The sequence below is a fragment of the Hordeum vulgare genome, chromosome 3H (genome assembly GCF_904849725.1).
Source record: "Hordeum vulgare subsp. vulgare chromosome 3H, MorexV3_pseudomolecules_assembly, whole genome shotgun sequence".
Taxonomy (NCBI): Eukaryota; Viridiplantae; Streptophyta; class Magnoliopsida; order Poales; family Poaceae; genus Hordeum; species Hordeum vulgare.
In genome coordinates, this window is record NC_058520.1 from 360,328,806 (window position 1) to 360,347,626 (window position 18,821).

Sequence of the window (18,821 nt, forward strand, 5' to 3'; positions counted from 1 at the left end):
AAAGAAACACCACCTAAAAAGCTCGATGTCGCAAAAGCCCATGCGGTGCATGAACTTAGGTTGCGTCACCCATGCAGTTTTCGTGGGGTGATTTGAGGATATGCCCCACCTTTACTTGCACTTCTAGGATTTGCCCTTGTTTACATTGACATTGATCTTTTGCCACACCTTTGACAGAAGCTTAATGATTTGCCCTTGGCAACATGGGCCCATTGTAAAATGTCTAAACAGCCCCTGCCCTGCTTAGTCCACTAGACCGAGCACATCTCTCAGCGAGCATTTCTCTGGATTGGAAGATCTGAGGAGGAGATGGAGCTCCCGCCGCGCGCTGCTGTAGCTCCGGCAGAGGTCACCGCGGCTCTGCCCCTCCGACCTTGTTGCTCATCGGGCTCGGAAAATCTGGACCTCTCCAAACACGACGCTGGAGGCGAGCGCGGATGAGGTGACGTCGATCGTAGCGTGCGCGGCGGTCGGGCTCGACGACCTACAACCACCGGTCTGCTGATGGAGCACTTGCTTGGGGTGAGGAGCAGAGGCCGGACGGCCAGCGGATATGTGCCTGGCGTGCTTATGTGCGTGCGTGATCTAGCACCTGGGCGCGCGATGTGTGCTAGCCTGCTAGGCGTGCGTGTGCCTTGGCGTGCATGTGTGCATGAGTGCTTTGCGTGCGTGCTTTAGCACCTGGGCGTGAGTGCGTGCTCTGTGTGTGTTGTGTGCGTGCGTGCTCTAGCACCTGGGCGCCCGGTTGTTGCTGCTACTACGGTTGCATGCACGGAGAAGAACGCTGCTGTCCAAGCTCGCTCCCTAGCTCCCCTCGTCGAGTTCGCCATCACCGTCCTGGGCATGGACCGTGGACGACACCATTCGCGTGGCACATACGGAATGACCCTTCCTCATTTCGTGGGGAGCTTGCTAGAGATGGTCGGCAAGGTCGCCGCGGCCAAGCGCCAGAGGATCTTGCCCATGTACGAACCCAGGAGCTGCGTCTAAGAAGGGCATTTGGGTCATCTAATTTATAGTATAATCTCAAACCAGGTAGAAAGGGCAAATCAACAAAGTTTTAACAAACTTGTGGCAAATAATCAATTACAAGAAAAAAGAGGGCAAATCCTAGAAGTACAGGCAAAGGTGGGGTAAATCCTCAAATTCCCCGTTTTCGTGGTACGCCAGAGGCGGCGCCACTGCGAACTCGAACACTTGTCACTCTCCCCACATTCCACAATCCAATCTTCGATCCCGTCCGTCCATCAGCCCGCACGGACCTCGACGCACCATCCCCCCGCAGGCCGCATACCCTCCTCTTGTCCTTGACCTCCTCCCCCTCTCTTGGTCAGATCAAATCGAGCCTGCCCTTCTCGCTCGCGTCTCCACACCATTTCCCTTTCCCCCGACGAGGCCGCCGCCGTGACCTGAGAGCATTCGCACGATGTGGCGCCGCCTCCAAACCCTAGCCCCCGCCCTCCGCCGCGCTGCCGCCGCAGCCGGCTCGCCCCCCTCCCCGGCCATCGCCCGGGCCGCTCCCATCTCCACGGCGGTCGCGGCCTTCCGCCGCACTGCCCCTCTCCTCTCCGGTAAGGCCCAACTTCCCCCTCCCCAGATCTCGTTGTCGTGGCGGTTCCTGGCGCTGATCGACTGGTGGATTGGCGTGTTTCTGCAGCGGACAAGCCGGCGGCGGCAGCGACGAGTGTGGAGGATGTCATGCCCATAGCCACGGGGTTGGAGCGCGAGGAGCTCGAGGCGGAGCTCCAGGTGAGATTGATTGGGCCTTGGGTTTGGAGATTCCGGCTGGACTGCCCCGTTTGGTTTGATCCTTGGAATGGGCTGTAATTTCTCGATCTGGTTGTGGTTTTGCAGGGGAAGAAGCGCTTCGACATGGATCCCCCTGTCGGTCCCTTCGGTACCAAGGTGAGGCGTTGATACTAGGTTTATCTTGCTGTCTGTTATTTATTCTTAATAGGGGAATGTGGTCATACATGCTTGCTCTGTTCAGGTTCATCGGAGCACTTTGATGTCTAATTCTTTGATTGATAGTTTAATGAATCGAGTGGGATGTATTGTGCATGCATCTTTCCAGCAATGCTCTGTGATGTCCTGATGCACTTTGGAGATTTGTCTATGCGCGCAGTTCATCAATATGCCATCATCCATCGGTGTAGAAACTCGTGGGTGTTCTATCTAATGGCTGCTGTGTTTAAATTTTCCTTGTTCCTTGTCTACCATAGCATCAATGGTCGTTTCATGCTATTCGGTCAAATGATCGCCTTTTATGGTCGTTTCATGCTGTTCGGTCAAATGATCGCCATTTATGGCCGTTTCATCCTGTTCACTCAAATGTCACCATTTACCCCTGGCTTCGCTGGTTAATATGTGATTTTATGGATTATGACCAAGGCTTTAAACTTTCTTCACTGAAAATTGCTACATTAAAAGGATCTTTGTTGCCTTAAACTTCTTTTAGTACCGCGTTATTACATATTGGCTCATTATCTTATGCATTTTGCGGTTGCATATGTGTGTATATATAGATATAATGGGCCGAAAACTTGATTTGTTTACACTATTAAGCAGTGTAATTTAAAAGCTGTTAGGCCCTGTTTGGGAACCCTCTGGTTCGCAGATCTGCCAACTCCGTGGGCGGGGCCTGCCTGTACGGTTCAGCTACACGGAGTGAGATCTGTGGAGCGCAGAGGTCCCACAGTACAAAATCGTGGAAGACCAGAAATCGGGATATACGTAACAGCGATTCACGTTGTTGGAGAATATTGCCCACAGTCCCACCGATAAGTGGGAAATTTTTCTCTCCCCACCTGTGATGTGAACCAACCCCCTCTGCCTCCAGCTACTCCAAGCCACACATTGCTCTCACCCCCCCACCCTCTTCTTGCTCTTCACACCATGGCCTAGGACACCTATGTTGACGCCGAGGCAGCCATCGCTGCCGGCGAATCTTTCCCGGAGCTTTGAGGCATCTTTGGTGATCCTCCCGTGCGCAGGACCTCACCTAGGTGATGCTCAGGCTGCAAATTGAATGCACCGGCCACACAAGCTGTACGGCGAGCACTACCCTCCTCCGTTACCTCGCCTGTTTCTCTAGTCAGTAGCATCAAAGATCCTGCTGTCGGAGTCCTTCCCCAGCCTCACCCTACGGAAAGCCCCATGCACGACGGGCACCTTGGTGAACGAGGGTGCACAACAGTCAACACGAGGTTGGAGGACTGGTTAGAGGGGGAGCGTCCATGAGGCTGGAGGTCCCGGTTAGGAGTGGGGCCACAACAGACATTGGTGAGCACGGTCGCGGTGGACCCGGCGCAGTGAGTGGTGGCCGTCGTGGAGGTGACGTCAAGCCCGGAGAGGTGCAGTCGACTGCCGTGAGGAGCTGCTTGTACAGCAGCCTGCCTGCGGGAGCCAGAGATATATGCTGCTGGGGTTTCTCATGCAGGGAGGATAGCCGGAGATACATGCTGCTGAGGTTCCTCATCCATGGAGGACACGGTAGTTTTCCTTTTTTTGATCGGGAAGTTCTGGAAGATAGAGAATTCAGGGAGTAGGTTGGAAGATAGAGAACTCTGGACAGGCCCGTAGTCCTGGCTCATACAGTCATAACATAAGAGTTAATGTCTCCCCCAGCTAATACAGTTTCTACAGTCATGACTTGTATGAAAACTCAACTTTTGTCTGATAGCTTGTTTTCTGTTCCAAGCAGAAGGTTGTGAATACCGGACATAGTATGTCTTTGTAAATCTCTTAAGGCTCTTACTGCAAGCCCACTGATGCATGTTTTCTGTTATGTGAGTTGTGATGTTATATTTTATATCAACTTTTTCCAGAATGGAACATGTCGTGCCAAATTTAGTTGATTACCTGTGGTAAACCATAGTTACCAGGAATCCAGGACAAGAAACTGGATCACTAAGGGTCTGTTTGGTTTGCTGCGCACACTAAACCTGCCAAAAAATTGGCTGCCTACTTTTTTTTAATTGTTTGCTTTGTTGCTGAAACTTCCTCGCAGTTTTTTGCCAAATAGTTGGCAACATCTGGTAAGGCTAGTGTGGGCATCAACCAGAACCCTAATTGCAGTTTGTTCGGTAAGCTAGTTCTGAACACGGTTACGTGACCCAGATAAATCTGGGCTAACGACCCAATTACAGAGCTATATATGACTTGAACAGCAAATTGTGTTTAATTGATCACAGTGAAGCACACACTTGAATATGTTGTGAGTCGTGAGCTGTGAATCTGGCAGCTATGGTGTTGCATTGCAAACTTGAATATGTTGTGTAATTCAGATAACCTTGGACTGGAGAGATATCGGGCTTTTGACTTTTTGAATGAATTGAGTGTGAGCATTTATGCAAATCCATTTTTCGTCAGTTCAGACTTCACCAGAACTTATTTGCATATTCAGACACCTTTCATGAATTTACTACAAATATGTTGGATTTGATGGATGGGTCATGCTGACGTTGTGTCGTAGATTCCTTTTTTTGTACTTTATCTAATTCTGTGTGTTCACTTGACCTTTAATCTGTACTTTGATGTTTGTGTGCCGTTTCCTTGTCTGTTTTCTTTTGCCGGTGGAAGTGGGAACTGACAGTTCTTCATATTCTTTCTGTGTGCGCTTTTCTTTGTACGGTTCCAGAATTTTAAGTTATAGCTTCCATTGGGTTGCCATGGTGGTTATAGTATGTGGATGCGTGCTTCATTCTGTAGAAGATAAAATATTGTTTGACTACATAAGTTCAGAACCTAAGAAATCGATCCATTGTTTCTTTTCAACTTTAGTGCCAGTACCCTGCCATATTGTTCATTTCACTTTGATTCTGTACCTGCAGGAGGCGCCAGCTGTCATTGAGTCCTATTTTGACAAGAGAATAGTAGGTTGCCCTGGTGATGAAGGAGGTACGATGTTGTGGAACTGGTTCATCTGAGCTCTAAGCTGCTAGATGTGGCAAGGATTGTATAACACTTATTGTGGTTGGTTTATTTGCAGAGGATGAGCATGATCTCGTATGGTTCTGGTTGAAAAAAGATGAGCCGCATGAATGCCCAGTCTGCTCACAATACTTTGTGGTAATTTACATATTAATTTAGTTTAGTTTATGCATTTGATGGCTAGTTTGTCTTAATACAACATAGCATCAGCTGCCAAGCTATGTTGGTGTATTAGGTTTTGTAACAGACGTTTTGCTGCTTGATTTATGCAGCTTAAGGTCATTGGTGATGGTGGAAATCCAGATGGGCATGATGATGATGATGACGGTCATCACCACTAAGGATGCCTCGTGGTTCTGAAAATAAGAAATTTGTGAGGCATATGATTTCGCTTACGCGTTCTAAGCACCAGACTGCTCCACGGCATCCTTGTTTATGAATATACATTTGGCCATCAAGCAGGTGGTAGTTTTCGCCTTAGGTTTTTTCGTGGAAACAAAACTTTTTTCAGATTTGTCCAGTGCATGTCTTATGGAGCATCATCAAATAAGAGATGGCTGCAGAGAACTTTTACTTTTGCTACCGAGTGTCCATCGGGTGTGATGGACCTGACCGATTCAATCATGCAAGAATTTGTGTTGTGCAGTTTGAAAAATTTCTGTTAAATTAACACTTTAATGAGTTCGTGTAGCACTGTATACCCTGCACCGTTTCATCGAGATGGTTTTCTTCTGAAGATACTGAACCCTTGGTTAAGATGGAGAGTATGAACGTGCACTTGGCTTGTGATAAAGTACCATCCCCTCAGATATCCAGTGTTACATTGGGAAAGGTTGGTGGATTGTAACGTTTGTGGTAAACGGAAGAATTGGCGATACCAGAATGTTTGTGGTAAAAGAAAGAATTGGCAATATCTTGTTTGCAGTGCCAACCCAAGCTCAGAACATAAGATGCAATGCTGCTGCATGAATATCCAGCTCTTAACTTTTCACACAATATTATGTTTGAACTCTCGGCCAACGAACAGACCTGGAAGAGAGGGTCGCTTATCTTTGCTCCGTCTCTTACATTTCATCACCATCTGGCCATCATTCCTTGAAAGATCGTTGGTGATATCTCAGTACTCCTCAGCCATTCCAGAAGAAGATGATTAGCTACATGTAGACAGTAATCTTCTTCTGCATTTCATACTACCAAATATATCAACTCGGACCCCGCAACAACAACAACAAAAAAAGATCAACTCGGGACGTCCAACAAAAAAGAAAAAAAGGGCTGGCAAAAAAAAAAGAAAAGAAAGGAAGGAACTCGGAACTCACTTCACTGCGTACGCAAGATCACATATGCCACACGTCCGATGTGATGTCCAACAAATGGCGATGGCGCCGTGGTGAATCCCGGTGGGGAAACGGGGAGAACCGATGCCCAGCGAGTGGAGTGCCCATGAGTTATCGAGTGTGACGGCGCCGCTGAATTCGGCTGAGGTCGCTGCCCGTAAAAGGAAAAAGCGTGGCCCCTAGGCTAGCTCTAGGCGAACGGCCGCCGTAGAAGAGAGCAAATGAAATGTCCTGCCTAGCCACCGGACCAGATCTCAGTTGCCGCGGCGGCGACGAAGACGACGGCGACACGCGCGCACACATGGATTCTTGCCTAGGCAGAGGCAGGGGCCCCCTCCCCTTCTCATTCTCAACTCGGAGATGAAAATGGAGAATATATAGCTGTCTTCTCGTACGTACGTACGTACGTACTTCGTCCGTTTCACCAGCAGTGCCGTCTAGCTGTTCGATGTTATTCCTCCCTGGCCTGGCTTTTCCGCTTTCCAGCCCACGGACGGATGGGATGCCCGCAAGGTACGTTCATCCTGCGAGCTTGTCATTATCGATCACCATCACAATACGCTCTGATTTTTCAGCCGCTGGGGCATGCATGCACTTTTCGCCAGTGGCAACATGTGTGCCGTTCGTCTGCATTCGCATTTTACGTCACGCAATTGTCTGAGTGTTTTCACAAAAGAAAACAAGGGCAAATGTGCCGTTCGTCTGCATTGGCATTTTACATCACGCAATTGTCTGAGTGTTCTCACAAAAGAAAACAAGGGGAAATGGAAGAAGATTATTAAGCTAGTGCGCTGGTGGTTCAGATTATCACCAAATAGCCGCGGAAAGAAACACGGGAAATTCCCACGGAATCTCGTGCTGCATAGCTTAATTAACGGGATGATGTTGGCTTACTTTTTGTGTTTCCTGCAAATAGCTTCACATTGCAACATGGTATGAAGTTGTACTAGCATATCATGTCGAACCCTTTTCCTTTTTAGGGAGAGAAGCCATACCAGAAACTCAAGAGATAAAATTCTTTCCCGCTTTGCTTTCGAATATGTCAGGTAATGGAACTGTGCACACACGCACACCACAGTTTCTTCCATGTTAAGAAAAGCACAGCGATATGTTATTTCATACATATCATCATCATATTCTGTCTGCTCCCTTTTGCCATCCAGTGTACCCAGACAAACAATTTGCTGCAGGAAGAAGCAAAACTTGTAATGGCAGCTTTCTGTCTGTAGATTAAACTCATGGAATGCTGACAACGCGTGGCGGCAAAAGAGAACATAGAGTGGCTGCAGCCATGGACAGAATGAAATCCCTTTGTTTTTCTGAACTTTGTTATAGGTACTCATGTCAAAGCTTGATATAAAGTTAAAAGTACTATGTTTGTAGCTTTTGATCTCATATTTTATTTTTACTTCATATGCAAGTACATTAGTTTCAGACTCCTATACCTGAATAGGAGTGCGGACAACATAAAGAAGTACAAGATGACAAAGAAGGCCGCCAAGTCAGCTGTGAGTGAAGCAAGGGGTCAGGCGTGTGAGGACCTCTACCAGCGGTTAGACATGAAGGAAGGCGAAAAGGACATCTATAAAATGGCCAAGATCCGAGAGAGGAATATGAGGGATGTTAACCAAATCAAATGCATCAAGGACGGAGCAGATCAGCTCCTGGTGAAGAACGAGGGGATTAAGCATAGATGGTGGGAGTACTTTCACGAGCTGTTCAATGGGGATAGTGAGAGCTCTAGCATTGAATTGGAAGACTCCTTTGATGATACTAGCAGGCCTATTGTGCGGCGAATCCAGGAGTCGAAGGTCAAGGAGGCTTTAAAAAGGATGAAAGGAGGCAAGGCGATGGGCCCTGATTGTATCCTCATTGATGTGTGGAGAGGTCTCGGGGACATAGTGATAGTATGGCTAATCAAGCTTTTCAACCTCATTTTTCGGGCAAACATGATGCGAGAAAAATGGAGACGGGGTATATTAGACTATTAGTATCAATTTTCAAGAACAAGGGGGATGTTCAGAGTTGTACTCCCTGCGTTTCTAAATATAAGTCTTTTTAGAGATTTTATTAGGGGACTACATATGAAGTAAAATAAATGAATCTACACTCTAAAATATGTCTATATACATCCGTATCTAGTCTTCTAGTGAAATCTCTAAAAAGACTTATATTTAGGAACGGAGGGAGTACTAATTATCATGGCATTAAGCTGATGAGCCATACAATGAAGCTATGGGAGAGAGTCATTGATCACCGCTTAAGAAGAATGAAAAGCGTGACCAAAAAGTCAGTTTGGTTTCATGCCTGGGAGGTCGACCATGAAAGCCATTTTCTTGGTACGACAACTTCTCGAGAGATACAAGGAGCAAAAGGAGGACCTGCATATGGTGTTCATTGACTTGGAGAAGGCCTATGATAAGATACCGCGTAATGTCATGTGTTGGGTCTTGGAGAAACACAAAATCCCAGCAAAGTACATTACCCTCATCAAGGACACGTACGATAATGTTGTGACAAGTGTTCGAACATGTGATGACGACACTGGTGACTTCCCGATTAAAATAGGACTGAACTAGGGGTCAGCTTTGAGCCCTTATGTTTTTGCCTTGCTGATGGATGAGGTCGCAAGGGATATATACAAGGAGATATCCCATGGTGTATGTTCTTTGCGGACGATGTGGTGCTAGTTGATGATAGCCAGGCGGGGGTCAACAACAAGTTAGAGCTATGGAGACAAACCTTGGAATCGAAAGGTTTTAATCTTAGTTGAACTAGAACCGAGTACATGAGGTGTGCTTTCAGTACTACTAGGCACGAGGAGGAGGAGGAGGTTATCCTTGATGGACAGATGGTGCTTCAGAAGGACACCTTTCGATATTTGGGGCCAATGTTGCAGAAGGATGGGGATACCGATGAAGATGTGAACCATCGAATTAAAGTCGGATGGATGAAGTGGCGCGAAATTTCAGGCATTCTCTGTGATAAAAGAGTGCCACAAAAGTTAAAAGGCAAGTTCTATAGGACGGCGATTTGACCCGCAATGTTGTTGGCTCTAAGTGTTGGCCAACTAAAAGGCGACATCTGCAACAGTTAGGTGTAGCGGAGATGCACATATTGAGATGGATGTGTGGACACAAGGAAGGACCGAGTCTGGAATGATGATATACGAGATAGAGTTGGGGTAGCGCCGATTGAAGAGAAACTTGTCCAACATCATCTGAGATGGTTTGGGCATATTCAGTACAGACCTCCAGAAGCTCCAGTGCATAGGGGACGGCTAAAGCGTGCTGATAATGTCAAAAGAGGACGGGATAGACCAAACTTGATATGGGAGGAGTCCGTAAAGAGAGATCCGAAGGGTTGGAGTATCACCAAATAACTAGCCATGGACAGGGGTGCGTGGAAGCTTGCTATCCATGTGCCAGAACCATGAATTGGTCGCGAGATCTTATGGGTTTCACCTCTAGACTACCCCAACTTGTTTAGGACTAAAGGCTTTGTTATTGTTTGTTGTATGCAAGTACATTTGTCAAACAACTACTTATGTTCCAGATTATTCAAGATTCATCATAGGACAACTTCTACACTAAAAATTCCGATGCCCCTTTCCTTCCAAAAAAGCTTTAGTACGGATTTATAGAAAATAACAAAACCACAAAATTAAATAGTACTAATACAGTACATAACGGACTACTAAGGAATTTCAGGTGAGATCGTGGCGATTGCAACCCACGGGAGGATTCCGAGTATTTAGATGGCATTATTCTTTACTGGGAAATTGGTGGCCTCAAATGTCACTTTATTTTTGCATCATTCCTTGTTGCATTTTGGTCGCTGACTTCTGTTAATTAGGACTTGATGTAGACTTAATTCAAACAGTAATTAATTGTTCTTTACCTTGTTTAATTCAGTGGGAGGTGATCAGTTAGGGGACCGTACCCAACGACATTCTCTGCTTGTGGGAAAGAAATTCAAAATTCAGAAATATTCTCTACAAGAAATATTCCATGTAAGAAATAATACACCGTGCTGCAGCATGAGTATGCAGTGTGTTGTTATTTATTTCAGACCCACATAAGCAACTACATATCATATGTAGTACTGTGCAAAAAGTTTTGCAAAAAATCATGGGTTCTAGACAGTAGTAGCGATGGAATAATTTACATCCTCCTGTTTACTTTGGCATCAGAAGCTTTACTTCAAACCAGCATGGTTCTGAATCTTATTGAAATATGTCATATGTGAAACGGTAATGTTTACTAAGAAACTATCATGTCATAAAAAACCATATATACATCTACTAGGTTTGTAGGCATACTAGATGTTCCACACAACTGGCAGAAGAAAATTTTGTTTCCTGCTCCTAGTAGCCGACAAAATGTGTAAACTTTTGGGTAAAGACAACTGTCGATATTTCACTTGTGCAGCCTACTTTCCAGAATATATTCTTTCAACAGAACTTTGTGGATGCTTCACGTTTTTGAAGGACGAGTATATGAAATTAGAAGAAATATGTGCTAAATAAGGAATATGCAGTCTCCAAGGCCTATGACACAACACAATCATGGCCTATAATCTCTAGCAAGGAGTAAAGATTAGGTAGTTTATAACCTTGTATCTATAACAGAACTTCATTAGCCCCTCTGCTTCTTCTATTCTCTTAGGCAAGGTAGGGACAAAAATCACATTTAGCCCACATATTTTAGCCTGAGCTGTCCCCCCATATGGTTAACCTCAGTGGATAGAAAAATTGAGAGCTAGTGCATATGATTCCTTCTGTATGTAGTGCACTGACAAAGAAGCAAAATTAGGTGAAAATCCTCTGCATTATTCTGCTATCACAAACACTTGGCGGTTAGTTTAGATTTGACTTAGGCCTTTGTTTAATCCCTTATAAATTTGGATCGTCGAGAGGGGATCAAAGCCTACCACTATTCTGAGTTCTGAAAGCTACCCTGCACCATTTGTAAAAGCGGCATCCCTTTCTTGGTAGCAGAACCCGAGAATAGCAGAGTTAGTTATGTAAAGCTGACCTCAAAGGGGGGAAAATGCTGCTGCTAAGGAATATTCCGGCCGATCGGTGGTGTAAAAGTGATGAAATTTTATAACGGAGATGTAGTTACGACGGAGGAAAAGCAGCAAAAGTTCAAAAATTCTTCGACAAGGACTCTTGTAGTTCCTCTCAATGCACAATTTTACAGGTACCTGTTACTGTCAGTTGTATCACTGACCTGTACTACATGCTACTGTTGAGCAGTTCTCTTTGCTATACTCCAGAATTAATACCTTCACTGTCCACACCTCAAAGATATTTCTGGAATCTTCCTTGCTGCAGTCTGCAGAATTCTACACTGTATCTGCCTAGAAAACGAGGCAGTACCCCTTGCCATATCCAGATCTCTTGAGCTTCAATTCCGCGTCTAATTGCACCTTAAAATTTACTGAAAATTACGATAATTCATGTGCCACCGTGCGTTTACAATAGTTTGAAAAACCCGCTGCAAAAAAAGCTGCAGCGTGTAATTATTTTTGCGCTAAATTTAGTATTTTCTTCAGAAGCCTCTTCATGATTATCACCTGTCATTATGATCTCTGGAGTTTCAGTTCCGTGCTGATTGGCGCCTGAAATTCTAGTGAAAATACTTTATTTTGAGAGTTTCGGTCCATTGCGTCATGAATTCTACTCTGCACACTTTATTTCTTGAGTTTCAGTTCAGTGTCAAACTGCACCTTAAACTGAAAATACTGTCGTTTACTCTTTGACTGTTTTTCTTCCGGTACAGTGTCTGTCCGCGTCTTAGATTCTACTAAAAATGCTTACTTTTTTAATTTTAGTTCAGTGTCTTTAATTCTACTGAAAATACTGATATTTACTATTTATTGTATTTCAGTCCAGCGTCGAACTGCACCTTATCTCGTGAAAGTACTGGCATTTACTAGTACACCTTAAAGTCCATTCTGCTAGGTTTTCAGCGCAGCGTTTGGTGTCACCTTTGAGCCAATTTGGATGAGTTTTTTTTTTCTGGATTTTTTTTTCATATTGAAAATAGTAATATTTAGTCTCAGAGTTTCAGTTATATTTTGAACCCAGCTTTAACCAATAGTGAGAATACATATAGTTCCTGTGTCGCCGTGCAATTTACGTGTGGTGTGTTGAGTTTTACAATAATAATAATGGGAAAAACGACAAGCCTGTAGTGCAAGAATAGGTGCCAAATGTTTAGCCTTTTCTTGAAAAATATGGGGTTTCGCTGATAAGAATCTTCCTTTAGCACTGAGAGTGTGAGATATTAATCGCCTTCCGTTTATGTGTATTTTCTTCTGGAAAAGACAAGGAAACAAGTGTTATGCTTATTCCTTGTTATTTAGACTAGGACTAATGTTATACATATACATAATCTTTGGAGTTCTGATGCCGAACCAGTGGACATTAATTAGAGTACAGCACCTTATCAATCAAGATAAATAAAATAGTAAAAATTTGGTTAGGAATTGGCAAAAAGGGGGTCCTAAGTATTTCTATATATATATACCTGGGTTCCCTCTCCACTGCCAAGAAAAGGATGCATATATTCTGCTGTGACCTGGGCCAGAGGAATTACTATCACTCCCATGTATGTACTCTAGAGCAGTAGTTAAGGGGAAGGTACAGAGTGAAAAAGAAAAATGTTAAGAGGAAGGTACAAATAATTAATCTAAATGATAAGTGCCACACGTGTGACACCAAGCATTTTGACCCTAACGTTTTTTTACAACTAAAGTTGTCATCCAAAAAAAAAAACCTAAAAAAGAACATCATTTGAAAAGGAAGTTGCCATGTTTGACAACTAAAGTTGTCATTCTCGTGTCACTAAACTTGCCATAAAAGATATTCGAAGTTACCACGTGTTCATGCCACACGTGTGACTCTTATCATAATTGTTGAGCTTCTAATTGGAGAGCAAGAGCAACTCCAACGCGCCGACCCACTTCATCCGCACGCGTCCGTTTGGATTCGGGCGGACAGAAAAGTCGGCCCAACGCGCAGATCCAAACGGACACGTGTTCGCTTTTCGTCCGCTCCCAACCCATTTTAGACGCAAATTTGGGTGTCATTTGCGTCGCCGCGGACACGAAGCGGACACGCACCTAGCCAGCGTGCTCCTTCCCTGGTCTGCTAGTCGGTGTCACAGTCTCTCCTTCTTATCCCCTTTCCCCATCCACCGTCCGCAAACACGCAAACCCTAGGCCACCGACCCCATTTTCCCCCGGCCACCCTAGCTCTCCAGCAAGAAATCCGTCGATGGGTGCCTCCTTCGTCTTGCTACGGGAGGCCTATTGGTGGATCTGCGGCGGCGGTGGGATTTGGCAAATTTTTGCGCATCCTACCGACGGGATTTACCGAATCATAATAAAGAATTGGTAAGAATGTATGTTAAAATGCATTTGTATAAAAATAATGTTCAAATTTGATTCAAAATGGATGCTGGCCGACTAAGCGGACGAAAAATAAATCGATGCGTTGAACGCATGGTCAAATCAAATCTTAAATTGAGCGGTCACGAAACAGGGACCTATCCAAACGAAAAAAAAAGCGTCGTTTGTTTGGTCGACGTGTTGAAATTGCTCTAATTCCTTTGAAAGTTTATCTAGGATTTCATTTGGCTGGCTCTGGAGCCGAGCGTGCGTTGTGGTGGCGCCGAGCGAGATGAAGAGGAGCTGACTCGCTGGGGCGTGGGCGTCATGTGGCGGGCCGAACGAATTGGAAGCCGGCGGCAAAGTGGGCGTTCAACTGCCGTCCACGCGTCGCCCATCCGGGGCGGGGCTTTCTATAAATAGCTCTGCATGCTTGGTTCAGTCAGCATCCGGGCAAGAATTAGCGCTCTCTCTCTTTCTCTCTCTCTCACTCTCACCACCAGCAGCAGACCAGCTCACCCTCACCTGATCGATCGATCACCGTACGCACGTACGTGACCACCATGAGCTCCTCCGGTACGCACGTCGCTTCTCTTGCTGTGCTGTGCTGTGCTTCTTCCACGGCGACTCAATTTTCAGTAAGATGGACCGACCGACCTTGTTGATGGTTTGCAGGCCCGCGCGGTGTTCGTCGAGAGTACGGCCGGACCTATGTGGTCAGGCCCAAGGGGAGGCACCTGGCCACCATTGTCTGGCTCCATGGCATAGGCGACAACGGAAACAGGTTCCTAGCTTCCTATACATACATACATGCATGCATACCCCATGCTGGACTGTTTTCTTTTGTTGTTTGTTTGTTTTGGATTTGGTTTTAGATTGATTTTCTTCCAAGACGCATGAGTGACATGTGATATTCCAAGCTCAACTGCAAATCAACTACTAGCTCCTGTTCGAATATAGGAATATATACATATATACTAGCTAGGAGTAGTCGAGTAGATACGTACTAGAGATACAAGCACAGCTTGAGCTACTTGTCTGAATGCATGCGACCCAGCTAGTTAGCCACACGACACGACACCACTCCACACTACGGAGGTGTGAAGGCATGAATTTGGCACGTCCATTTTTGTCATATGCCACAGCCAGTACGTACACACATTTCATTATTCCTTCCTAACTCTTCACTCGTCTCTTAATATTCCCCACAGACTGCTTTTCTTCTTCTGACGGAGTACTTGTACACACGCGTCATTCAGTCGAATATATGCAAGTGCACGTTTTGCAAGAGGAACGCCAACTAATTTTTTTATATATATATCTACACAAGTTGATGACTAGCTGCAATACTTGTACTTTTTATCTCGTTCATTTTTATTTCATTTTATTTATGGACACGTCCTAATTTGTTCCTTTCCCACGGTTTCGTCTTGTGCAGCTGGTCCCAGGTCCTGGGTAATCTCCCGTTGGATAATGTAAGTTGATGGAACACCCATCTACAATCCTATTCCTAATTTATAATTATTTGATTAGGCTTATCTGGGGATTAGTCTCTATCCCGAACTCTCGAGCTCAGTTTGATGATCTTCTTCGGGATAGCTGTTTGAGTTTAACGGCCTCCTGCATCTCTGTGCAGGTCAAATGGATTTGCCCTACCGCGCCAACGCGGCCCGTAGCGGCTTTCGGTGGTTTTCCATGTACAGCATGTAGGTCTCTCAGCTTAATCACATACAGTACAACATGGCTTGGCTGCAGCTTTGCTTCCTCCCTAGTCTGTTTCTGGGACAGAAATGACCATCGTTGCTTCCCATTTTTGCATACTGAAACGAAACAGGGTTCGATGTGGAGGAGACTTCGGTTGACGGCCCCGACGACGTCCAAGGGCTGGACGCATCCGCCGCACACATAGCAAACCTGCTGTCGTCCGAGCCCTCCGACGGTACCTGATTTTATTTTCCAAGTACATGTACCGCATTTATTTACGTAGCAACTAAGAATTACTAATGCTGATAGCGGGCAATCTCCAGTGAGGCTTGGGATAGGCGGTTTCAGCATGGGAGCTGCCACTGCCCTCCACTCTGCCGCATGCTATGCGCACGGAAGGTTCTCAAACGGGGTTGCGTACCCTATTACCCTCAGCGCCATCATTGGGTTAAGCGGCTGGCTTCCCTGCTCCAGGTCGGACTCTGAATATTTTGGACGAAAAGACAGCCATGCTATTGATATATTGGTGTCCATTAAGCTCATATATACGTACGAATATTGTTCAGGACCCTGAGGACCAAGATTGAGAGCTCACAGACTGCTTTTAGGAGGGCCGCTGCCTTGCCGATTATGCTTGGCCATGGAAGAGGTTAGCATTGCTATTGCTATGTGTTTTGCGTTCCATGTGCTAAATTAGTCTCGTCTGAATTGTAAATATTTACTAGTACTACTAAAAACGGTTAATTTCCTTCTATGCGTTCCTGCAGGCGACGAGGTAGTCACGTACAGAAACGGCGAGAGGTCGGCCGAGTTTCTGCGTAACTCGGGCTTTTCGTACCTGAATTTCAAAGCCTACAACGGGTACTACAGATCGACATGCCGAATTTTCCATATGCTGCTCTCGTATTTTTCTTCTGAAATTTACTAGTACTAACATAATGCCATTTGTGCAGACTGGGCCATCACACCATCCCGGAGGAAATGGACGATGTCTCCAAGTGGCTCAGGGCAAGGCTCGGGCTTGATCGCTCTTGCGGCTAAGGGGAGAAGCTTGTGCCTTGGTGGCTGACACATGACATGAAAGAAAAGTATTGACACTATAGAGGAGAAGGTTGATATATATATAATCAGATTCCATCGCCCGAGAAGGTTGATATATATATAATCATAGGTTAATCATATGAAGAGATCACGACCGGCATGGGTTGATATATAAGTCCTCACTACTGAATTTCATGTTACACTTATATTGTACTAGTAAGAGTTGTACCACAGTTATATTGTTTTGATTGACTACACCAGTAATTTATGACGCATGCGTTCTATATCAGGCCAGTGTAGACTTTTCTGTTTCACGCCATATAATCAGATTCCATCAAAACACAAGAGAGAGATTCATAAAATTCTCAGAGCAAAGATTTGGAAAATAATAACCATACACTATGTACTAAATATGGGTTCATAAGATTCGTAGGGTATTTGCAGCTATTTGGAAGATAATAACCTACATTGATCAAATCTCAAACTATGTGAGCTGTATGTATCAGCATCACTATACTCAGTGGAGTATGGTTTTAGGTTGATCATCAGCTTCATCAAGATCAAATTCCACTGAATTCGTTGATCTGACTACCATGGTAGAGATTACAAGTGTCAGTTTTTGAGGGGCCCTGCTGTAGACTGTAGTAGGGAGTTTGTGTTATTGCTCAGCGATCCATCGCCCTGCTTCGCGAACCCCTCATGTGTTTGGGGATCAACATTGTGCTCAAAGTCTGAATGACTAAAGATGATGTCCTCGAGTCCGCCGTCACTGCACAAAGGAACACATGATTAGAATGCTAACACACCCTATGTACTCCCTCCGTTCCTAAATATAAGTCTTTTAAGAGATTACATTATTGGTCTACATACGAAGCAAAATAAATGAATCTACATTTTAAAATATGTCTATATACATCCGTATGTAGTCCACTAGTGAAACCTCTAGAAAGACTTATATTTAGGAACGGAGGGAGTAGTACCGTACACTGTCACTCGCATGTTGTTCCAATGAAATAAGCAAAACCGCGGAGCAGGTGTAAATACATCACAAAGAAGACTATCACATCACACTGGTTCATGAAAAAGTTTGCTGCGACAAAGTCTGGTAACTTGGATCATAATTTGGCTTCGATTGGGATTTTTGTTGGCAACAGTAGCCCACATTCATTGCTCCTCTTGTTCATATTATTGCCAAAACTTAGCAGTTCGATTTTTTATTCTTTCGGAATCTCACTCCGCTCCCTCGCAAAAAAGAGAAAAGAAAAAGAAATTTCACTCCGCTCGGCATAGCAGTAGCACATGAGTAGATGGCATTTGACAAGGATGTTTGGAAAATAGAACTCACTCCAGGGCTTGAGTTGGTGGACCAAGATGAACATCCATGTGATTCAATTCGCCGGGGATGTAGATATCATCCATAATGTTTGCTTCTGCCGACCGAGAAGCCATGTCGTTGTTGAGGACTGTGGCAAGTGTTTCACCGTAGCCGCCAGATGTTCCATCAGGACTGTCACCGTGTTCTTGAGCCGCTGACAATTGATGATGCAAGAAAACGACTGAGCATAAATATGATATACAGTAATAAATAAAACAAATAAAAGTATAGAAGAGAATATACGTGAGGCGATGGAGTCTTTGACGCCGAAAGTGTTGGCGCACCCTGTGCACTGGCACTTGTCGCTGCAGCCGACGCCGTGCTTGGATTCGAGACAGCCGCAAATCGAGGAGGAAGCATGAGATGGAACACTAGCAGTCGCAGTAGATGAAGTCATGCAAGGCAAAATAAATAAAAGCAGAGGGCACGTCAGTGTTACCTTGAAGCACTCGCAGTAGAGTTTCTTGCATTCAGAATTGCGGCAGTTGCATCCCTTGACGTGCACCCCTGCCGCTTGCGGCTGCTGCTCCTGTTGCAGCCCGGCGCTGACCTTGGGCTTGAAGGCGTCGGGCTTCTTCTTCATGATGCTCTCGGCGCGCTCATCCACCTCGTCCGAGTTGTCCTCCGTGTTGAGGCAGCCCTGGCAGGAGCACCCCTCGTCGCAGAACGCCCTGGCCTCGAAGCAATGACAGTAGCTGCATGCAGGTGGATGAGGGTGTGGTTTCATTGACAGTGAGGAGGACCGTAAGAGCACGTCAGCGGCGTCGCCGGTAACTTGCTTACCGCTGGAGGCACTGGGTCTTCTCGCAGGTGCAGTTCGGCAAATCGTCCATGGCAGCCAAGGAAGAAGGGAGGGGACAAGACGGAGATCTGTTGGAATCTGATGCACGGAGTCTCCATGGAACAAAGATGTCCCGTACTATATCTATATACAGTTGGAGAGACAGAGTCCATGCAACTCTAGTCTCTTACGACGTGCTGGATGGATAATAGTCACAGGACTCTAGCTGCCTCTGCAGATGGTAGGTCCTGTT

General features: G+C 45.4%; 2 protein-coding genes and 1 long non-coding RNA gene across 4 annotated transcripts; 2 read left to right on the plus strand and 1 right to left on the minus strand.

Moving 5' to 3' along the window:
• The first annotated feature begins 1,288 nt into the window (after positions 1 to 1,288).
• LOC123443864 (putative cytochrome c oxidase subunit 5b-like) lies at positions 1,289 to 5,613 on the plus strand. The gene is made up of 6 exons (XM_045120402.1): positions 1,289 to 1,571; positions 1,658 to 1,749; positions 1,855 to 1,905; positions 4,833 to 4,899; positions 4,991 to 5,070; positions 5,205 to 5,613. Exons 1-6 carry the CDS (start codon positions 1,427 to 1,429, stop codon positions 5,271 to 5,273), a joined length of 504 nt encoding a protein of 167 aa, XP_044976337.1. The 5' UTR covers positions 1,289 to 1,426; the 3' UTR covers positions 5,274 to 5,613.
• LOC123443865 lies at positions 5,205 to 6,778 on the minus strand. 2 transcript variants are annotated; one of them, XR_006630842.1, is made up of 2 exons: positions 6,252 to 6,778; positions 5,205 to 6,110 (listed from the first exon to the last, which is right to left on the minus strand). It is a non-coding gene; the product is annotated as an uncharacterized LOC123443865 (long non-coding RNA). The 2 variants fall into 2 exon arrangements; XR_006630844.1 differs by having other exon boundaries at positions 5,205 to 6,122.
• Positions 6,779 to 14,072: 7,294 nt separating this feature from the next.
• Positions 14,073 to 16,698, plus strand: LOC123443863 (acyl-protein thioesterase 1-like). Its single transcript, XM_045120401.1, has 9 exons — positions 14,073 to 14,243; positions 14,343 to 14,451; positions 15,106 to 15,142; positions 15,304 to 15,373; positions 15,502 to 15,606; positions 15,695 to 15,845; positions 15,938 to 16,020; positions 16,139 to 16,232; positions 16,325 to 16,698. The coding sequence occupies exons 1-9, from the start codon at positions 14,231 to 14,233 to the stop codon at positions 16,410 to 16,412; spliced, it is 750 nt and encodes a 249-aa protein (XP_044976336.1). The 5' UTR covers positions 14,073 to 14,230; the 3' UTR covers positions 16,413 to 16,698.
• Positions 16,699 to 18,821: the final 2,123 nt, after the last annotated feature.

What these genes read in the sequence shown, in the direction of transcription:
- LOC123443863 (XM_045120401.1), top strand. An exon ending in GTAATCTCCCGTTGGATAAT is followed by an intron (nt 15,143 to 15,303) that starts GTAAGTTGATGG and finishes ATCTCTGTGCAG; the next exon opens with GTCAAATGGATTTGCCCTAC. An exon ending in GGCTGGCTTCCCTGCTCCAG is followed by an intron (nt 15,846 to 15,937) that starts GTCGGACTCTGA and finishes AATATTGTTCAG; the next exon opens with GACCCTGAGGACCAAGATTG.
- LOC123443864 (XM_045120402.1), top strand. Translation starts at nt 1,427, where the DNA reads ATGTGGCGCCGCCTCCAAACCCTAGCCCCCGCCCTCCGCCGCGCTGCC. An exon ending in AGCTCGAGGCGGAGCTCCAG is followed by an intron (nt 1,750 to 1,854) that starts GTGAGATTGATT and finishes GTGGTTTTGCAG; the next exon opens with GGGAAGAAGCGCTTCGACAT. An exon ending in TCTGCTCACAATACTTTGTG is followed by an intron (nt 5,071 to 5,204) that starts GTAATTTACATA and finishes TGATTTATGCAG; the next exon opens with CTTAAGGTCATTGGTGATGG.